The sequence below is a fragment of the Sciurus carolinensis genome, chromosome 18 (genome assembly GCF_902686445.1).
Source record: "Sciurus carolinensis chromosome 18, mSciCar1.2, whole genome shotgun sequence".
Lineage (NCBI taxonomy): Eukaryota > Metazoa > Chordata > Mammalia > Rodentia > Sciuridae > Sciurus > Sciurus carolinensis.
Window position 1 is genome coordinate 13,873,474 of NC_062230.1, and position 16,078 is coordinate 13,889,551.

The window sequence follows — 16,078 nt, forward strand, 5'->3', positions numbered from 1 at the left end:
GTTTCTGGGGAAATGCCACTGCCCTTATTCAGACTCACCATTGTGGTCTCTGGGTAGAGTCCACCTGGATTCCAGATTCAGAAAGAAGAGAATTGTTTTTAATTCTCCACACTCCGGATTTTGAGCATCACTGTAGTTTTTCTACATAAGCAATGTCTCAGTTTTCTGTTAAAAAATGGGGATGGTACTAGGCTGCAGCTTAGTGGTAGAGTGCTGCCTAGCCTGTGCCAGGCCCTGGGTTCCATCTCCAGCACCACCAGTAAAACATGGAGAGGGTATAATCATACTGATTTCATAGGTTTGTTGTGAGGGTGCAATGAAAGACAGTAAGAGATCAGTAAGTCGTGGCCACTTTTTAAAAACTTCTTTGAAATAATTCTAGATCCCAGGAAGTTGTATGGATAGTCTAGAGGTCGCTGTCCCCTTTACTTGCCTCCCGTAGTTAGGTTTCACAACTGCAACACAATATCCAAACCAGAAAATTGTCATTGGTGCAACGTGAATGTCCCATCCCAGGCGTAGATTCAGAGTGCGTGTGTCTATCCGTCATATCCCAGGTTTAGATTCCCAACCTGTGCATGTGGCACTGCTCCCTGTCCCAGGGAGAGGTCTGTGGTGTGTGTTGTGGTTTTGCGTCCTATCCCAGGTAGAGATCCACAGTGTATGTATGCTATGTGGCTTTTTTTTTTTTTTCTTTAGTCATTACACACAAAGAAAAGTGATGTAGATCTGATGAGAACAAAGCTTCGGCGCTTGGAGGAGGAAAATAACAGAAAGGATCGACAGATAGAACAGCTTTTGGATCCAGGTCGAGTAAGTTCCTGACCTCATGGTGGACTCCTGCCTGCAGTCACTGGCCATCACAGGGAACTGGAGGCTGAGCTGCATGGGGTCCTCAAGTCTCAATCTGTTTACCACAGGGCCCAGATTTCGTTCGGACTCTGGCAGAGAAAAGGCCCGATGCTGGTTGGGTGAGTAGTCTGGTTCCACAGAGAGCCTTCCACTGAGACTGTAGTTAGAGACAGATGCACACGGAGAGATGCTGCTTCCCTGAAGCCTTGCACACGGATAGCAGGGTTGGGCACAGAGCTCTCTGGAACCATTCTCTATGGAACCAAAGGGATTACAAGATCCTTCAGGATTTATCAAGGGGAATAAACAGGCCCAAAAAACATTACAGAGAAAAACAGTCACAAGGGACAACTTCCCCTATCATGCCCAAACATAACTTGTGCTTAACAAGTGTTCTGATTTAAAATAGAGAAACACAGCAGCAATAAAATGAAGTCCTTAAAGCAGATGCAAACACCTCTTCTATTGTATAATGCTGCACAGCAAGTGGAATGAACCAAAGCAAGGGATAGTGGAACCATTGATTAATGCTGTGGCAACAAACAAGATAGCATTTGGAGAAAAATGTATCAGTCAGGAAGTAAACTTTTTTCAAATGTGAAAGCTAAAACTGGAAGAGATAAGCTTTTGAGATAGTTGAATACAATAATAGTGGACATAAATAACATAAAATTAAAATTTATATAAAAACCCAAAAGGCTGAAACAATATGAGAGTGGGAGGATTTTTTTTTTTTTTTTTTTTTTTTTTTTTTTTTTTTTTTTGGTACTGCATGTTTTAACCCAGGGGTTATCTCTGAGCCACATCCCCAGCCTTTTTATTTTTTGTTTTGAGACAAGACTCACTAAGCTCCTTATAACCTCACTAAATTGCAGAGGCTGACCTTGAACTTGCAATCTTGCCTCAGCCTCCTGAGCCACTGGGATTACAGATGCATACTACTGTGCCTGGTGGGAAGGATATCTTTTCCTTTCTTTTTTTTCTTTTTTTCCTTTTTTTTTGATACCAGGGACCAAACCACTGAGTCACATCCCTAGCCCATTTTTATTTTTTTGTGACTACTTATTTTGAGACAGAATCTTGCTAGATTGTTCAGGGTCTTGCTAAATTGTTGAGACTGGCTTTGAACTTGCCTCAGTCTGGATTATAACCATGCACCAACATGCCCATAGAAAGGATATTCTTGATCAATACAACAATGTTTGCTGGCCAGGTATGGTGATACACGCCTATAATCCCAGTGGCTCAGGAGACTGAGGCAGGAAGATCAGGAGTTCAAAGCGAGCATCAGCAATTTAGTGAGACCTTCAGCAATTTAGTGAGACCTTATCACTAAATTTAAAAAATAAATCAAAAGGGCTGGGGATGTGGCTCAGTGGTAAAGCACCCCAAGTTCAATCTCCCAGTACCAAAAAAGAAAAAAAAAAAAAAACATTGTTTTCTGTCCATAATATGCGCAAAATCTGAATAAATCTCTAAAGGAAAAGGTAGTCTGTTCTGAAATATATGTCTCATAGAAATATCCATTTAACATAAATGAATAAAGCCTAGCTCTGTGCCTAGGATGGCACTAAATCAGTACTTAATGGTGGTTGTAAATGAATCAGTGTGTTTCTACAAGAAAATACTTTTTAAATAACAGCATACTCCATAGTTGTGTAATTGTTCAGTCTGCACATGTACGTGATCTCATTTGACCTTTTGTAACAGGGACATCAAACCAATTTTTAAAATTAGGAATCTGAGTTTAAAAGGTTTGCCCACACTCTGCGCTGGGAGGGCGGGTGGGCAGGCTGTATCTCTCCCCATCCCATCATCCCACCAGCAGTATGTACTTGAGTGAAGAAATTATTTTAAATTGCTCTGAGTAAAACCACACCATAAAGCAACAAATGATCAAAACCAATTGTGACAGGGCTGACAAGAAATAGGTGTCCTCGATGTGCTTGCCATGTTAAAGCAGTGCTCGGTCAAATCGTGCCTGCCATTTATCTAACCCTGCTCCTTAGGACTATCTTGAGAAAGTGATTCAGTGTCAAAAGCCATTTGCACAATGACATTTATAGCTGCCCAGTTTAGTGGGAAATTTGAGGAAAGCCATTTAAGAAAATGTATTCACATATTATTAAGTTAAAATCTGATTTAAAAGTTGTCTATTCAAAAGAAAAAGATGTTCTTTAGGGAATAAGAGGGTGCAATCTCCCAAGAAGACCTTAACAGAGCAGGAGGAAATGACCCAGCAGCGCAGGCTTCCTGCCCAGGTGGAGATGAGAGCCCCTGGGGACCTTCCAGGCACCTGCTCCTTGGCCCTCTCACCACACTGCGAAGACTGAGTTGTCACTGCATTGGTGAGCCTGTGGCTTTAACATAGGGGCATGTGATGGCTTCCTTCACTTAAAACGACGAATAGCACGTCCTGCCCATCCTCCTAAGTGCGCAGTTGGGCAGGGCGGGCATCACACCCTCCCTGTCAACTCGCTCAGCCCTAGGCAGTGAGTGAGAAGACAGCGGGGCCATGGTCATTGCCATGTGTAGCCAAGAAGACAGCAGCCAAGGAAGGAAGGACAGGTGGGCGTGGAAGTGCCCTGATAGGGAAGAAGTGCAGAGTGCTGCGTGGTCACCTGGAGGGGACACCCGACCGGCCTGGGGAATGGACAGCTGAGCCTCTAACTGGAGAGTGGGAGGCAAGTGGTTGGGAGATGGTGGCTGAGGTGGTGGCCTTCTGTCAGCAGGTCATCAATGGGCTCAAGCAGAGGATCTTCAAGCTGGAGCAGCAGTGCAAGGAGAAGGACAGCACCATCAAGTACGCGGCCAGCCCTGGGCCTCAGCGGGAGGGTCCCCAGGGCCTGGGCCACTCGAACTGGCCACTCCTCTGCCTTTTACTTCCATGTTGGTTGGTCCTGCCTTCTCATTGCCACTGGCCCGCCACCTCCACCCATGTCCCAGTTCCCATGCAATATGAAGAGAGGTACTAGCGCGCGCTCTCTCTCTCTCTCTCTCTCTCTCTCTCTCTCTTTAATTTTCATTCTCTCCAAATTTCTTCAGGGAACGGTATTTCTCTTCAACGTTTTCTGGTTATATTTAAGAAGTGCTTTTCCCCCTAGGGTTCCTTGGAATGAATCTCCTAGACCTTGATGTCGCCGGGGCACACAAACCCCTCCCGACGCCCCTGTGCCAGGCACTGCCTTTGTGTGGGTCTCGGTTGGCTCCCCATGCTTCTCTCCTTGTCTTCTCTACCAGGCTTGCTGGTGCGAAGGGATGGTCCTGGCTCTGCTTGGGTTCGTTGAGGAAGCTAAGGCGTGTGTTGTATCTCAAGTCTCATGTCTGCACAGTCGTTTCCTTTGTTTATTTCTTGCTAAAGTTTGGCACCTTCAGGTGAATTGGTTACCTGCTGATTCTGCCGTGTTTCAGAGTGCTGGCTCGGCTTTCGCCTCCGCAGTGCCTTTTGCCTAAAGCCTGCGGTCTGTGAGAACAGAATGACTCACTCACAGGACGAGGGGAGAAAACTGTTCTCTTCTTAATAAAACTTGTCATTCTCCCCACCTGCCCCCAGAGATGGTCTGTGCCCTCCAACCTCTGAGGACTTTTGCCACCTAGTCCAAGGCTTTCAAGGCAGCACCTCTTTCTCCTTTGGAGAAGAATGTCTTTTGGGAGTTCTGAACTCTTGGGAAGTGGTAGTCTAAGCCAAAGGACACTTTCTGGTGTGAGGAATCTTCCTGTCAGTCACAGCACACCCCATTTGTTCAAGGCCAAAGCTGACCGAGGGTCCACTCAGGCTTCTTCTCTAGCACAGGTTCTCTATATTATTTATTTAATTTTTTAAATTTTATTTTTGATACCAAGAATTGAACCCATGGGTGGTTAACCACTGAGTCACATCCCCAGACTTTTTTTTTATATTTTTTTTATTTAGAGACAGGGTCTCGCTGAATTGCTTAGGGCCTTGCTAAGTTGCTGAGGCTGGCTTTGAACTGGCAATCCTCCTGCCTCAGCCTCCTGAGCTGCTGGGATTACAGCCATGCACCACCATGCCTGGCTCCCTCCAGGTTTCCTTCTAAAGCCATGCCCTCCCTAAGTGTTCTGGGAGGTTTGGTGTTTTCATGTTAACTCTGAACTTGGGTTTCCAGCAAACTTCAGACTGACATGAAGACCACCAACTTGGAGGAGATGAGGATCGCCATGGACACTTACTATGAGGAGGTGCGTGCTCTCTCCTTGGCACGTGGGAGGGGAGGGTGGCTGTGGGTGTGAGGGGGAGTCTGCTGACCAAGTATAAACTGAGAAGGGTGTTGGTCTCCTGCTTATCTTGACATGAAAATGAGTCACAGCAGCTTGGTTCTTGCTTCCTGCCCTGAAGCAGGATCAGGAATCTGGTGACAGTTTCAGGGGAAAGCTGTCTTGGTGCTCCTGTGTGTCTTTAACACATTCTGATTTGGCACTTTCAGATCCATCGACTCCAGACTCTCTTGGCGAGTTCTGAAGTTGCAGGAAAGAAGTACGATCACGTGTGGAGTCATGTTTCGTGTGTTGTCTGACAGCAGGGTAGTCGTGCCTGGAAACAGCAGTTCCTACCCTAATTTAGCAGCAGTGCCCTTGTGGCCCACGCTGCTGATGGTCCACTCAGGAGTTTGCAGATGTGCCCCATAATTCCTTCGTGTTGACAGCTGCACCCATTCAGCACTGCACACATAAGTTATGTGGACTACACAGCAGCTTCCGGCTTAGAATTAAAAATGCTCTTTCTCTTTTGGATTTCTTTTTAAGGCATTAGGGATCGAACCCAGAGGTGCTGTAGCACTGAACTATACCCTCCAACCCATTTTATTTTTTTATTTTGAGACAGTTTCACTAAGTTACCCAACTTGGCCTCAAATTTGTGATTATCCTGTCTCAGCCTTCTCAGAGGGTGGGATTACAGGCATGTGCCCCTATACCCAGCAGGAAAATGCTGTTTTTAAAGCAAATCAACTTTACTAGGATTTTTAGTATCTTGATATTCACAGTAAATGATTAGTTACTCTGTACAGTCTCCATAGACACTGGATTAGCAGATACTGCCACTGAGCCTAGAGAAATGTGGCTTGGGTTCCTGCAAACCTCTGGTCACAATTTGTCAACATTAAGACGCATGGCGCTGTGACTCATGGCTGAGCCAATCTTGTCTAACTCATAATTTCTCCATAAAGCTCATCATTGTGCTAAGGGACACTGGACAATGAGTGACTCATTTTGAACAGTGAAATCAGCAGTACAAAGCACAAAAGTGTGCAATATCATCTCTGCACTAAATAGACTGCAAACAGGACACATACATCGTGAACTGGAGCAAGAACACACAGGGCCTGTTGGACCTCAGCTGGGAACACGTGTATCAGCATCAGAGTCTTCAGCACTCTGTGAACATGGGTTCCCTGGAAAGCCCCACAAGGACCAGGTGCGGGGGCATACGCCTGTAATCCCAGCACTCAGGAGGCTGAGGCAGGAGGATTGTGAGCTCAAAAATGGCCTCAGCAACTTAACAAGGCCCTAAGCAACTTAGCAAGACCCTGTCTCTAAATTTAAAAAGAAAAAGAAAAAGGGCTGGGGATGTCACTCGGTGGTTAAGTGCCCTTGGGTTCAATCCCTGGTACAAAAAAAAAAAAAAAAAAATAGGCCCACAAGGATTGATTATGAGTTTGCAGATAAACCGTAACAAGTATGCAAACTTGCAAATAAGGAATTTTGCTAGCAATGAGGACCAACAGTGTTTTAGTCTTTCATGGGATAAAGGCAAATTGAAAGCTATACAGGGACTTTGTAAAAAGGAAGAATAAGTTCCTACAAGATTTTTAGTAATGGCATAGAAGATATGATACCAATAATTGAATACCGTATTTTGCTCTACAGGTCTGTTAGCAGTTAAGAATGAAATTCTATTATGAAGGTTAACATTTTTCCTTGGGGTTGGAAGTTCGTGTTCCCTATTCAGTTGCAAATATTCCTCTGCAAAAACTCTGGGCTTCCAACTAGATAGAGATGGGCTGTGATTTGCATGTCCCCTACTTAAAGTATTATTAATCCCGTTGAGAAATCCAGATCTGAGCCCCTTGATGTGGTCATTGCCAGGACTCCATTGGAAAAGAAGGTGGGCATAAAGAGACAGAAGAAGATGAGCAGCACTCTTCTGAACTTGTCCCGGAGTGTCCAGGAGTTGACCGAAGAGAACCAGAGCCTGAAGGAAGACCTGGATCGTGTGCTGAGCAACTCCCCCACTGTCTCCAAAATCAAGGGTACCTTCCCCAAAGCCATTCCTGAGGAAGACACGGGGAGAGAGGTCATGTCTCATTCTATGAGCAAAGGCACCCGGGGGCAGCACATGCCGTCAGTAGCCCTTGCTTCCTCCAACTGGGAAGACCCTAGTCCACGTGCCTCCCGTTAGGCAGTGTTACCCTAGCAGTGATTGTGAAATGTAGCCGAGCAGCCATCTAGGCCCTGGAGACAGAGCAGGGAACAAAAATGCAGGTGTGCTTCCTGGAGGTGACTGTGTGGAACAGAAGGAGAAGTTCAAGTCCAGTGCATATCAGACAGTGAAACGCTGCAGTAAAGATGAGGAGCAGGCAGCAGCATGTGCAGCCAGAGCAGGGCCTTCGGGGAGGCCTCGCCGACACACCAGTGGCTGGGCAGGGCCTGGAAGAGGAGAGGTCAACTGTGCAGACATCTGGGGGTGCCAGGTGGGCCAGCAGTGAGTGCAGAGATCGAGTGAGGCCAGTGTGGCCCCACCAGTAAACCATGGTAATTGTTGCCACAAAGATCAGTGTTGAGTACCATGGGGGTTCAGCACGGACCCTGGCTCCTATGCAGGTTGGCCTGTGCAGAAAAGGAGGGTACTGGCAGCAGAGACTTCTGCACTTGTCCTGGCGAGAGTACAGGTAGCCTGAGCCATTGTGGCAGCAGAAGTGGCAAGAAGCAGCCATGCTCCGTATTCGTCTTTAAGGTGAAGCGCACAGGACATGGGGAGGCTGAGTGTAGCCTATGAGAGGGAAGGCAGCAGGGTCCAGCGTTTTCTGTCTGAGTAGCTAAACAGGAGGACAGGAACAGGTCTGGGGAGAAGAGACAGGTGAGGTCTAAGGTGTGGGCCGAAGTAAGCCGGGCAGAGACCAAGGCTGGAGAACTGGACATGCTAACTGTCAGCCAACAGATGGAACCAAGTGGGTATGAACAAAGGGGAGGAGCAGGGTTGGTCCCTAAACCTAGTGATGTTCAGCAGGTTGGGAGGGGAGGGCAAGCCAGCAAAGCCGAGTAGGCAACAACTGGCCAGGTAGCGAAGCCAGGCCCAGAGGCGGCGTGAAACAAGTGGGAGGAGGACTAAGAATAACCTGGGGTCCATTAGACCATCTCAGTGGACCAGTGAGGTCAGAACTGACTCCGGTAGATCAGGAAAGGACATCTCACTGAGATACTGGAGATGTGGTGTCACTGACTCTTAGCAGCCAAAGGCAACAGAAGTCATCCAGAGCTGAAGGAACCCCTTGGGTGGCAAGGACCACCCAGGCTTTGCTGGTGGGTGGTTGGGCCAAAGGGTACCGGGAAGGTCTTGGCACAAACCCATTGCTTCCTGTAGGGTACGTGGACTGGAGCAAGCCTCGGCTGCTGAGACGCATTGCGGAGCTGGAAAAGGTGAGTGGGCGTCCTGGCACCCCCTTTCTCAGGACTTGTCTGTGCCTGAGGAGCAGCGGGGCAACTCTGGGGGACACAGGCTAACACTGAGCAAGGGAGTGGTGACCGTCCAGCAGTCAGCACAGTGTGGACTCAGGGCAAGGCCCGAGTTGTGTCATTCACATTTAGATGGCCAAGCGATGTCATCAGACTCTGCGTGGCTGCAGAACTGAGCACTTGACCCTGGAGGCCCCCACCGCCCAGCCTAGCACGTGCATTTCAAGGGTTTCCACTACTAGCCACTCATCAGACTTCTTTCCATGTGTGTAGTTTTTGAATTTGCAGAAAACTGTTCATCCACTCTCTGCTGACCAGAAAATTTAGGCAGTTAACATTTCCTCACACCTCACGTGGGCACCTCGGATCCTGTGGAACTGGTCCTTCCAGAACACTGAGCTCGAGCTCTCGCTGTTGTTTGGCAAAGCAGAGCAAACCCTGAGGGGAGTGTTTACAAACAAGTTCACATATTCACAAAATAGGAAATGTAAGAAGCTTCTATATGTTGTGGGTATTTACCAGTAAAGCTGTTGGGAAATGCAGGCAGCGCGAGCAGGTGCGGAAGGCATGGAGGGCCCTACCAGCTGGGTGTCAGGCAGCGCGGAAGTGTACACACCATGCTTAGGGTCATTTTCCTGGCAGAACCGCAGCAGTTCAAGGTTGGAAGCATAAGGGTTGGAAATTCAGGAAGTCTAGGGAAGCGAGCACAGGGACCTACCATGTGCCTCGTGCCCTCTTCCTGTCGTACTAGTGGCTCTTAGTCCAGGGCCCCCGTTGGTCAGTTTCACCCACTTCCGATTTCATACTGCCAGGAATTGTGGGGTCCAGTAGACTGGCTGACTCGGGTCACGCAGCAAAGCTTCTCCCACATGCTGGAGACTAGGCCCCGTGGCTTGCCGTCTGTCTCCTGGGCTTCTTAACTGGAAAGCAAAAGCAATAACATCTAATAAATGCCTGTTTTGCCTCCAGAAAATAAGCTCAATGGAGAGCACAAAACCGCACAGCTCAGAATCCCACAGGCCGACTCCCCTGGCCCACTCTGCCTCCAACAGTGCAGCACACAAGCACCCTCGGGACCGGCCGGAGGAGCAGGAGCGCCTCCGAGGGACAGTGAAGAGCTTGAAGGCAGAGCGGAGTGCACTGCAGGCACAGCTGCTGGAAAAAGAGTAGGTTCCCACGGGGCCATTGTTCCTCAGCCGAGATGCTGTCATGAATTTGGAGAAATGCTCAGCTCAGAGTTGTTGTGTAAATACTGTGTAGGACTCTAGACTTCTTATATTTGGATTAGAAAATAAAAACCTATTGGGTAGTGAAAAGAAGACATTTTGATGCTACATTAAAAGAGGGAGGCTGGGGAAGAGTGTTGCAGGAGTCTCTTTAAGCTGAATTCCAGAGGAATTCCCAAATTGTTCCCTGGACAGGAATCAATTACATCTTAGGCAGAATGGTTTTAAAATTCAGTAACATGTTTATGGCACATGATCTGTCTATCAGACGAGACGTAAGTCCTACAAAATGTCAGTGCAACCCTAGGAAAGCAGTTGGGAGACAAAGTCTCACCATAGTTTCGTGGTCTGTGTCCACCCAGTGTGCATTAGGCGTCCGTCTCCCTGTTGCTCACTTGTGGCTTCTCTGGTCTCAGTTGTCATGAGTGAGTTCACCCACCCATCTTCTGAGATGTTTATCTCAGGTTTGCGAGACTGCAGTGACCTTGCAACTTACAGGGGTCTGTGGAGCCAGGAGCATCTGCATCCCCTGGGAGCTCACTGGAGATCGAGGCCTCAGGTGCTGCCAGACCCTCTGATTGCATGCATCTAGAGATCCAGGTGCACAGTGGAGTCAGGGAAGAATCTCCCAGTGGCCTCCGGGATCACTGAGTGCTCAGTCACCTTCTGTTATGGTGGAAGGAATCCCTTGTAGTCCACTCCTTCCACCTGAGCAGTGGCCTCATGGTGCATTCATGTGATTGATAGGTTCATTGTAAGAATTACTATTTCATAGCCAAGCACAGTGGCGTGTGCCTATAACCTCAGAGACTGGGGAGGCTGAGGCAGGAGAATTGCAAGTTCAAAGCCAGCCTCAGAAATTTAGTGAGACCCTAAGAAACTTAGCAAGAGTTAAATTAAAAAATAAAAAGAACCGGGAATGTAACTCAGCAGTAGAGCACCCCTGGGTTCAATCCCTAGTACAAAAAAAAAAAAAATTAGTATTTCATGAAAAGTTCTTTACATTAAACTGGTCATTTTAGAAGGTAAATAATCTCTGGTGTTATCTATTATGCTATTGAGTAACATCATAGCTACCACTTACTGAGCCCTGATCATGTGACAGACACTCTACTGCACACTTAGCAGGTGACTGGCACTCTCTTGCAATTTTTGAGCATCTCAACCTGGAAACCCTGAGAGGTTAAGTCACACAGACAGTAAGCAGTGGATCTGAGGTTCAGGCAGAAGTCTTATTCTAGAATCTAGTTTGTGGCTGCCATGCCACACAGGTCACAAGGAAACTCAGTGGAGTTACCTGGGCATTTCTGTCCTCAGGCTCAGTGTGGGCAGGACCTGGTCTAGGCCAAGGCAGGTCCCTCCCCAGCTCAGACCTGTCCCTGTGGTGTGAGCGAGGGGATACTGCATGTGTGACTGTGTTCCATGACTGTCCTGTGGTGTCTCTCTCAGGACTTTATCTGCTTTTACTCCCATGTCTCCCCAGCCCCTGACAGTCCCTCATGCATGGTGGTATCTGTGTGCCCAATCAGGCCCCTCAGAGCTGCTCTTGGCACCATGTCATTAGAACCAAGGGCCTTTCCTGACCCTACCACCCTGGTCCACTGTCCTGAGGAAGGAGGCCATCCCCCTGCCCTGATGGCCTTGATAGTTTTAATGAGGGTGGAAATGTCTCTGGTTCTGTTGTTCAGTGTTGAAGTGAAGCAGCTGCTGCAGGTAAAGGCCGACTTGGAGAAGGAGCTGGAGAGTGCGAGGGAAGGCAAGCAGGAGAGGCAAGAGCATGAGCAGGCTTTGCGGTAGGTGTCACATTTCAAAGAGGACCCACATACTTCTGCATGCCAGCCTTTCCCAATGGGTGCTCAGCACAGCCTCAGGAAGGTTTTACAAAGGCCACACTTCTCCCTGAGATATTTCTAGGTGTTCTTTTGCTTTTGGAATAGAAACCCAAACTCTGGGAGGAGGCTCTCCATCAGTGCTACCTCTGTAGCATCATGGCTCTGCCACTTCTGTCCCTTCTGAACGGGCCACCACTTCACACTCTGACCCACATGTGGCTGCTGATGCAGGGAGTTGCCTCCCAGTCTGCTTCATAATAGCACTGTCACCAGAACCAGGAAGCAGCCACGCACACCAGCACCAGCTCTTGCTAGATGGGCAGCCCAAGAGCAAACCACACATAGGAGTAGCCAGGAAGGAAGCACTGCACACTGCAGCACAGAGGGACCTTGACACAGGCCAGACACAGGCCACAGCAGTGCCATCCATCTACATGAAATGTCAGACCAGCAGCTCCCAGAGACAGAACAGAGGGGATTGCATGAGCTGGGCAGAAGGGAATAGGGAGTGACCACTGAGAGCATGGGGTCCTTCTGCAGGTGCTGGGAGTATTCTAGAATTAGTGTGATGGTTTTCTGTCATTGTGAGCATCCTAAAAACCACCTAATTGTACACTTTAAAATGATGAATTTTATATTGCAAATTTTATCTCAATTTTTTACAGAATATTTACTTATTATTGCAACTGATCTAGAGATGATTGAAAGCATACAGGAGGATGTGCATAGATTATGTGCAAACATTGCCATTTTATTTAAGGGACTTGAGCATCTGTGGATTTTGGTCTCCTGGGATTCTGAAACCAACTTCCCAGATACAGACTGTACTCTGCGCGTCTCCGTCTGGACTGATCTGATGTCCTCATGATGGTGAGGGGTGTCAGTATTCTCCAGTGCTGATTATCAGAACCTTCCTTGGCAGACAGGTTTCAGAGGGCCCAGTCCACAGATGAGCAACTCCATTTGCCCGAGGTGAGGCAGAACATCAATCATGGAGGAAAGCAGCTCAGGAAATGGCAACCAAGAAGCAAAGAGCTCAATTTTTAAAATATAAGAAAATTAGATTAGAAGTCTGAACAGAAAGGTTCAACACTGAAGATAACTAGTAAGGTACAAATTACTGAAGCAATAAATAAATAAAACATTTTCTTTTCACAAAAAAATGTACCTCAGTTTGGCAGAAGCCAAAGTTAAATTGGAAAAGGCAGGTGCACAGAAGCAAGTTGTTCTTACTTTAGCATCTGTAGTAAGGACGTATTCACATGGTTTATTCAAAATTCCACACTATACCTTCCTGTTCATCATCCTCGCTGTGACTTCTATTTGCTTTATTTTCCCTGTGGTGCCGGGGATCGAACCCAGGAGCCTTGCACATGCTGTGTGCACAGACTACTTTGAGTTCTGACGATGATTCGCGCTGACCCTGGAGATCCCAGCCCCAGCCTTACAAGGCTCCCGGCTTGGGGAGACACATTGGAAAGCCGTGTCCTGCAGTGGGGCTTCTGGTGCCATCAGGGAGGTGGCTGCCGGCTCTCTGCAGCCTCCCTAGCATCCATCTCTGCATAGAACTTCCTGCTGCATTGTGCAGTGGCCCTTCCTCACATAGTGACTGATGAGATGTCCTCTTCTCCCTTTCCACTTTAGAGAAGAAATTCAAACACTCACCAACAAGTGTCAAGAGCTGGAAGAAACTAGGAAAGAGAAGCCCAGCGCTCCCATGGAGGTGATTCATGAGGTATGGTTTCATCTCCTGTTAGGCACATGGGACTCTGCTGACATGCGACACGCATGCTTACCCTCACACCCAGAGCTTTTTCTGAATGTAGTGTTGACAGTCCCATTCCTGTTAGCACAGTCAGTGTCTGTGGTGTGGGTGGTGTGTATGGAAATTAGGGGCTATGGATTGACCCTGGTCAGTGGGTTGACCTCTCAGACTGGGGTTGGGTCTTGGACATTTAGGCTGGTGAGAGGTCTTCCCAGACCTCAAGCATGAGGCAAGTTCAGCTCTGCAACACGGGCTCTCCTACTGTATCGAGGAGGCTGCAGAGGCCCTAAAAGGGCTGGATACCCAAAGAGGCAAGTCCAAATCATGCCACACTCTCTGGGGGAGGCCAGGCCTCTTCCCTGCCTGTCCCTGAACTCTGGCCCATGTGGTACTGAGTGACAGGGTGGTGAGGACCTGGCCACTGCCTCTCCTTGTTTATTTAGATGGATGTGCAGGAGGCAGCTGTGGCTGAAGCAGGCATGTGAGGGTCACTTACCCTTCCCTGCCCCGGGGGTCAGCAAGGCGACTCTCCCTGTTGGCCTCATGCTGCCTGCACTTCTACCTCTGGCAGCTAGAGAACACTTCCTTGTGAATCTTTTCCCAGTGAATAGATTCTTGAAATGGCAGGTGTGGTCTGACTCAGTACAAAGAGAACAATTTAGGTGTTAAAATCCTGTGGCCTTCCTGAGGCCACCGTTTGCCCTGTAGGGCCCATCACATGAATGTGTGGTGGATAAAACTGTTGTGGTTTAGAAAGGTCCAGAACAAGCCCAGGTTGGAGATCGAGGCAAGCCCCTGGCAGCCTCTTCTGCAGTCCCTTCCTGTGACCCTTCTGCCTGCCATAGACCTGAGCAGGGCCTGAAATGCAGCAGAGCCCACTGCAGAAGGACCAGTGTCGGCTGCAACAGGCTGACAGGTGGTGGTTCCCTTGGCCTCCGGGGAGGATGGGCCGGTAGGACTGTCGCCTGCTGGTTGTGGAACATAAAGGGGCTTTTGTTTTGTTTTGATCTGGACCAACTTTCCTCTTCCAAGGCTGGTTTACTTAGCTGGATTCTAATTTTAGGGTCTTTTCATTCAATGCCAGCTCCAGAGCAGAAGGCAAACTGAAAGGGAGTTTGGAGAAGCTGCTCAGTACATTTTAGTTACAATCCAGACACACCACATTACTGCCAGCTGCGGGGAAGCCCGTGGTTTTGTGTGTGTGTGCCAGCCGGGCCCAGGCAGGCTGTGCAGCAACTGTGACCGTGGCACACCCTGCTGACAGTGTGCGCGCTACTTGAATAGTGAGAGGCCATCTCAGTCCTTTGTGAAAACATGGCTGCTGCTCAGACAGAGCGTGTGGCTTTGTGCTGTCCCCAAGGGCGTGCTTTTGTGGCAGTTTCCCAGTGCTCTGGATAATGTTCTAAGTAACACAGAGTCACTGTCCCATTTCCAGGGAATGTGCCACTCTGTGCACCCTCATGGCTCATCCACTCACCTGACTGCCACCCTGCCCGCCCCGAGGGACACAGGCCTCTCTCTGGCGAGTGTCTTCCTGGACCCTTGTTCTTACTGGCCGACACACCTCTGGCATTAAGTGTTTGAAGCTAGGCTTGAGTGCCTCTTCTGATCTGTGTCACCCACCTCTTCTGTGAGTGAAGTGCCCTCAGGGACCAGGGAGGCTACAGGACTGATTTGTCACTTAGCTACTTCTGTAGCCCTGACCCCAGAGAGGTGGTCAACAATAAAGAAACACCACGGTTTCTGCCCACTGTTAACTTTCCATTCAAAATCATACAGCCCTTAGGGAGGAACCCCTTTCCCACAGACAGCAGGATTGGAAAGAAAGCTTTGTGTGTAAAGACACCTCTCTGTCCACCCCGCTCAGGGTTTCTGTAGATCCTCGAAATGAAGAAAACCAGGTGTGTGCTCTTGTGTTATCAGTGTCTTGAGTGAACACAGAAGATCATCATGGCACCATTTTCCTCTCTGTACAGTAACTAGACACAGGTAAATCAGGAAAGGTGACCCTGGCGTAGATGGCTTGTCCCTCCTGATTGATGTGTTGACACTACAGAAGGGTCCAGCTTCATGCTCCAGGGCTACCGCCTTTCTTTGAGCTCTGTTTGTTGCTTCCCAGTAAGTAGGATTTAAATTTTCCCTTAACTCTGTTCAGCACAGAGGGGCCACATCAGTAAGATGGCTGAGAAGTTCTTTTTCTCCAGGAATTACATCCTTAATCTATGACTGTACTCCTCCCAACTCAGGCTTTAGGAGATTTTGCTTGGTGTCAAAATTTCGTTCAATGTTTTTGCTCTGGCATCTTCTTATATGACCTTGAGATTTGTGTCCCTGCACATGACAGGAGCACATTGAGGATCCCAGGCTTCCCATTGTCCTCGCCAAGACTGGGGCCACAGAAGGCATCACTGTAGTCTGCAGAGAGGAGGTGACGGGTGCTGGCTGCAGTCCATTCTGCAGTAGTGAGGAGCCGCAGCAAACTCAAGAGCACGGTGTCCGGCTCACTCATGAGCTGTCCTTGTCCCCATCGGTGCAGGATTGAGCAGTCAGTACAAAGAATAAAGTGGGTCTTCAGTTATGACATGAGAGATGCCTATGGCCTGTTTGATGGAAACAACCCCCACCCCAAAAAGTATACATACATATATAGGTATATAGATTCCTTTCTACTTTAAAAAAAAAAAAAAGCCAAAATTAACTTTTACCCTGTG

The 16,078-nt window shown here is 48.3% G+C and overlaps 1 protein-coding gene across 3 annotated transcripts in view; it reads left to right on the top strand.

Moving 5' to 3' along the window:
* The window catches only part of Iqce (IQ motif containing E), a 47,308-nt gene that overhangs the window by 15,173 nt on the left and 16,057 nt on the right, over positions 1–16,078 (top strand). For 2 of the 3 annotated variants that reach the window (XM_047533181.1, XM_047533183.1), the window contains exons 6-15: positions 700–813; positions 921–971; positions 3,582–3,655; positions 4,980–5,052; positions 5,298–5,347; positions 6,958–7,121; positions 8,453–8,508; positions 9,514–9,710; positions 11,459–11,563; positions 13,247–13,337. In XM_047533181.1, coding sequence (XP_047389137.1) covers positions 700–813; positions 921–971; positions 3,582–3,655; positions 4,980–5,052; positions 5,298–5,347; positions 6,958–7,121; positions 8,453–8,508; positions 9,514–9,710; positions 11,459–11,563; positions 13,247–13,337 — 975 coding nt within the window. The remainder of the gene's footprint in view (positions 1–699; positions 814–920; positions 972–3,581; positions 3,656–4,979; positions 5,053–5,297; positions 5,348–6,957; positions 7,122–8,452; positions 8,509–9,513; positions 9,711–11,458; positions 11,564–13,246; positions 13,338–16,078) is intronic. The other variant, XM_047533182.1, reaches the window with a different exon arrangement.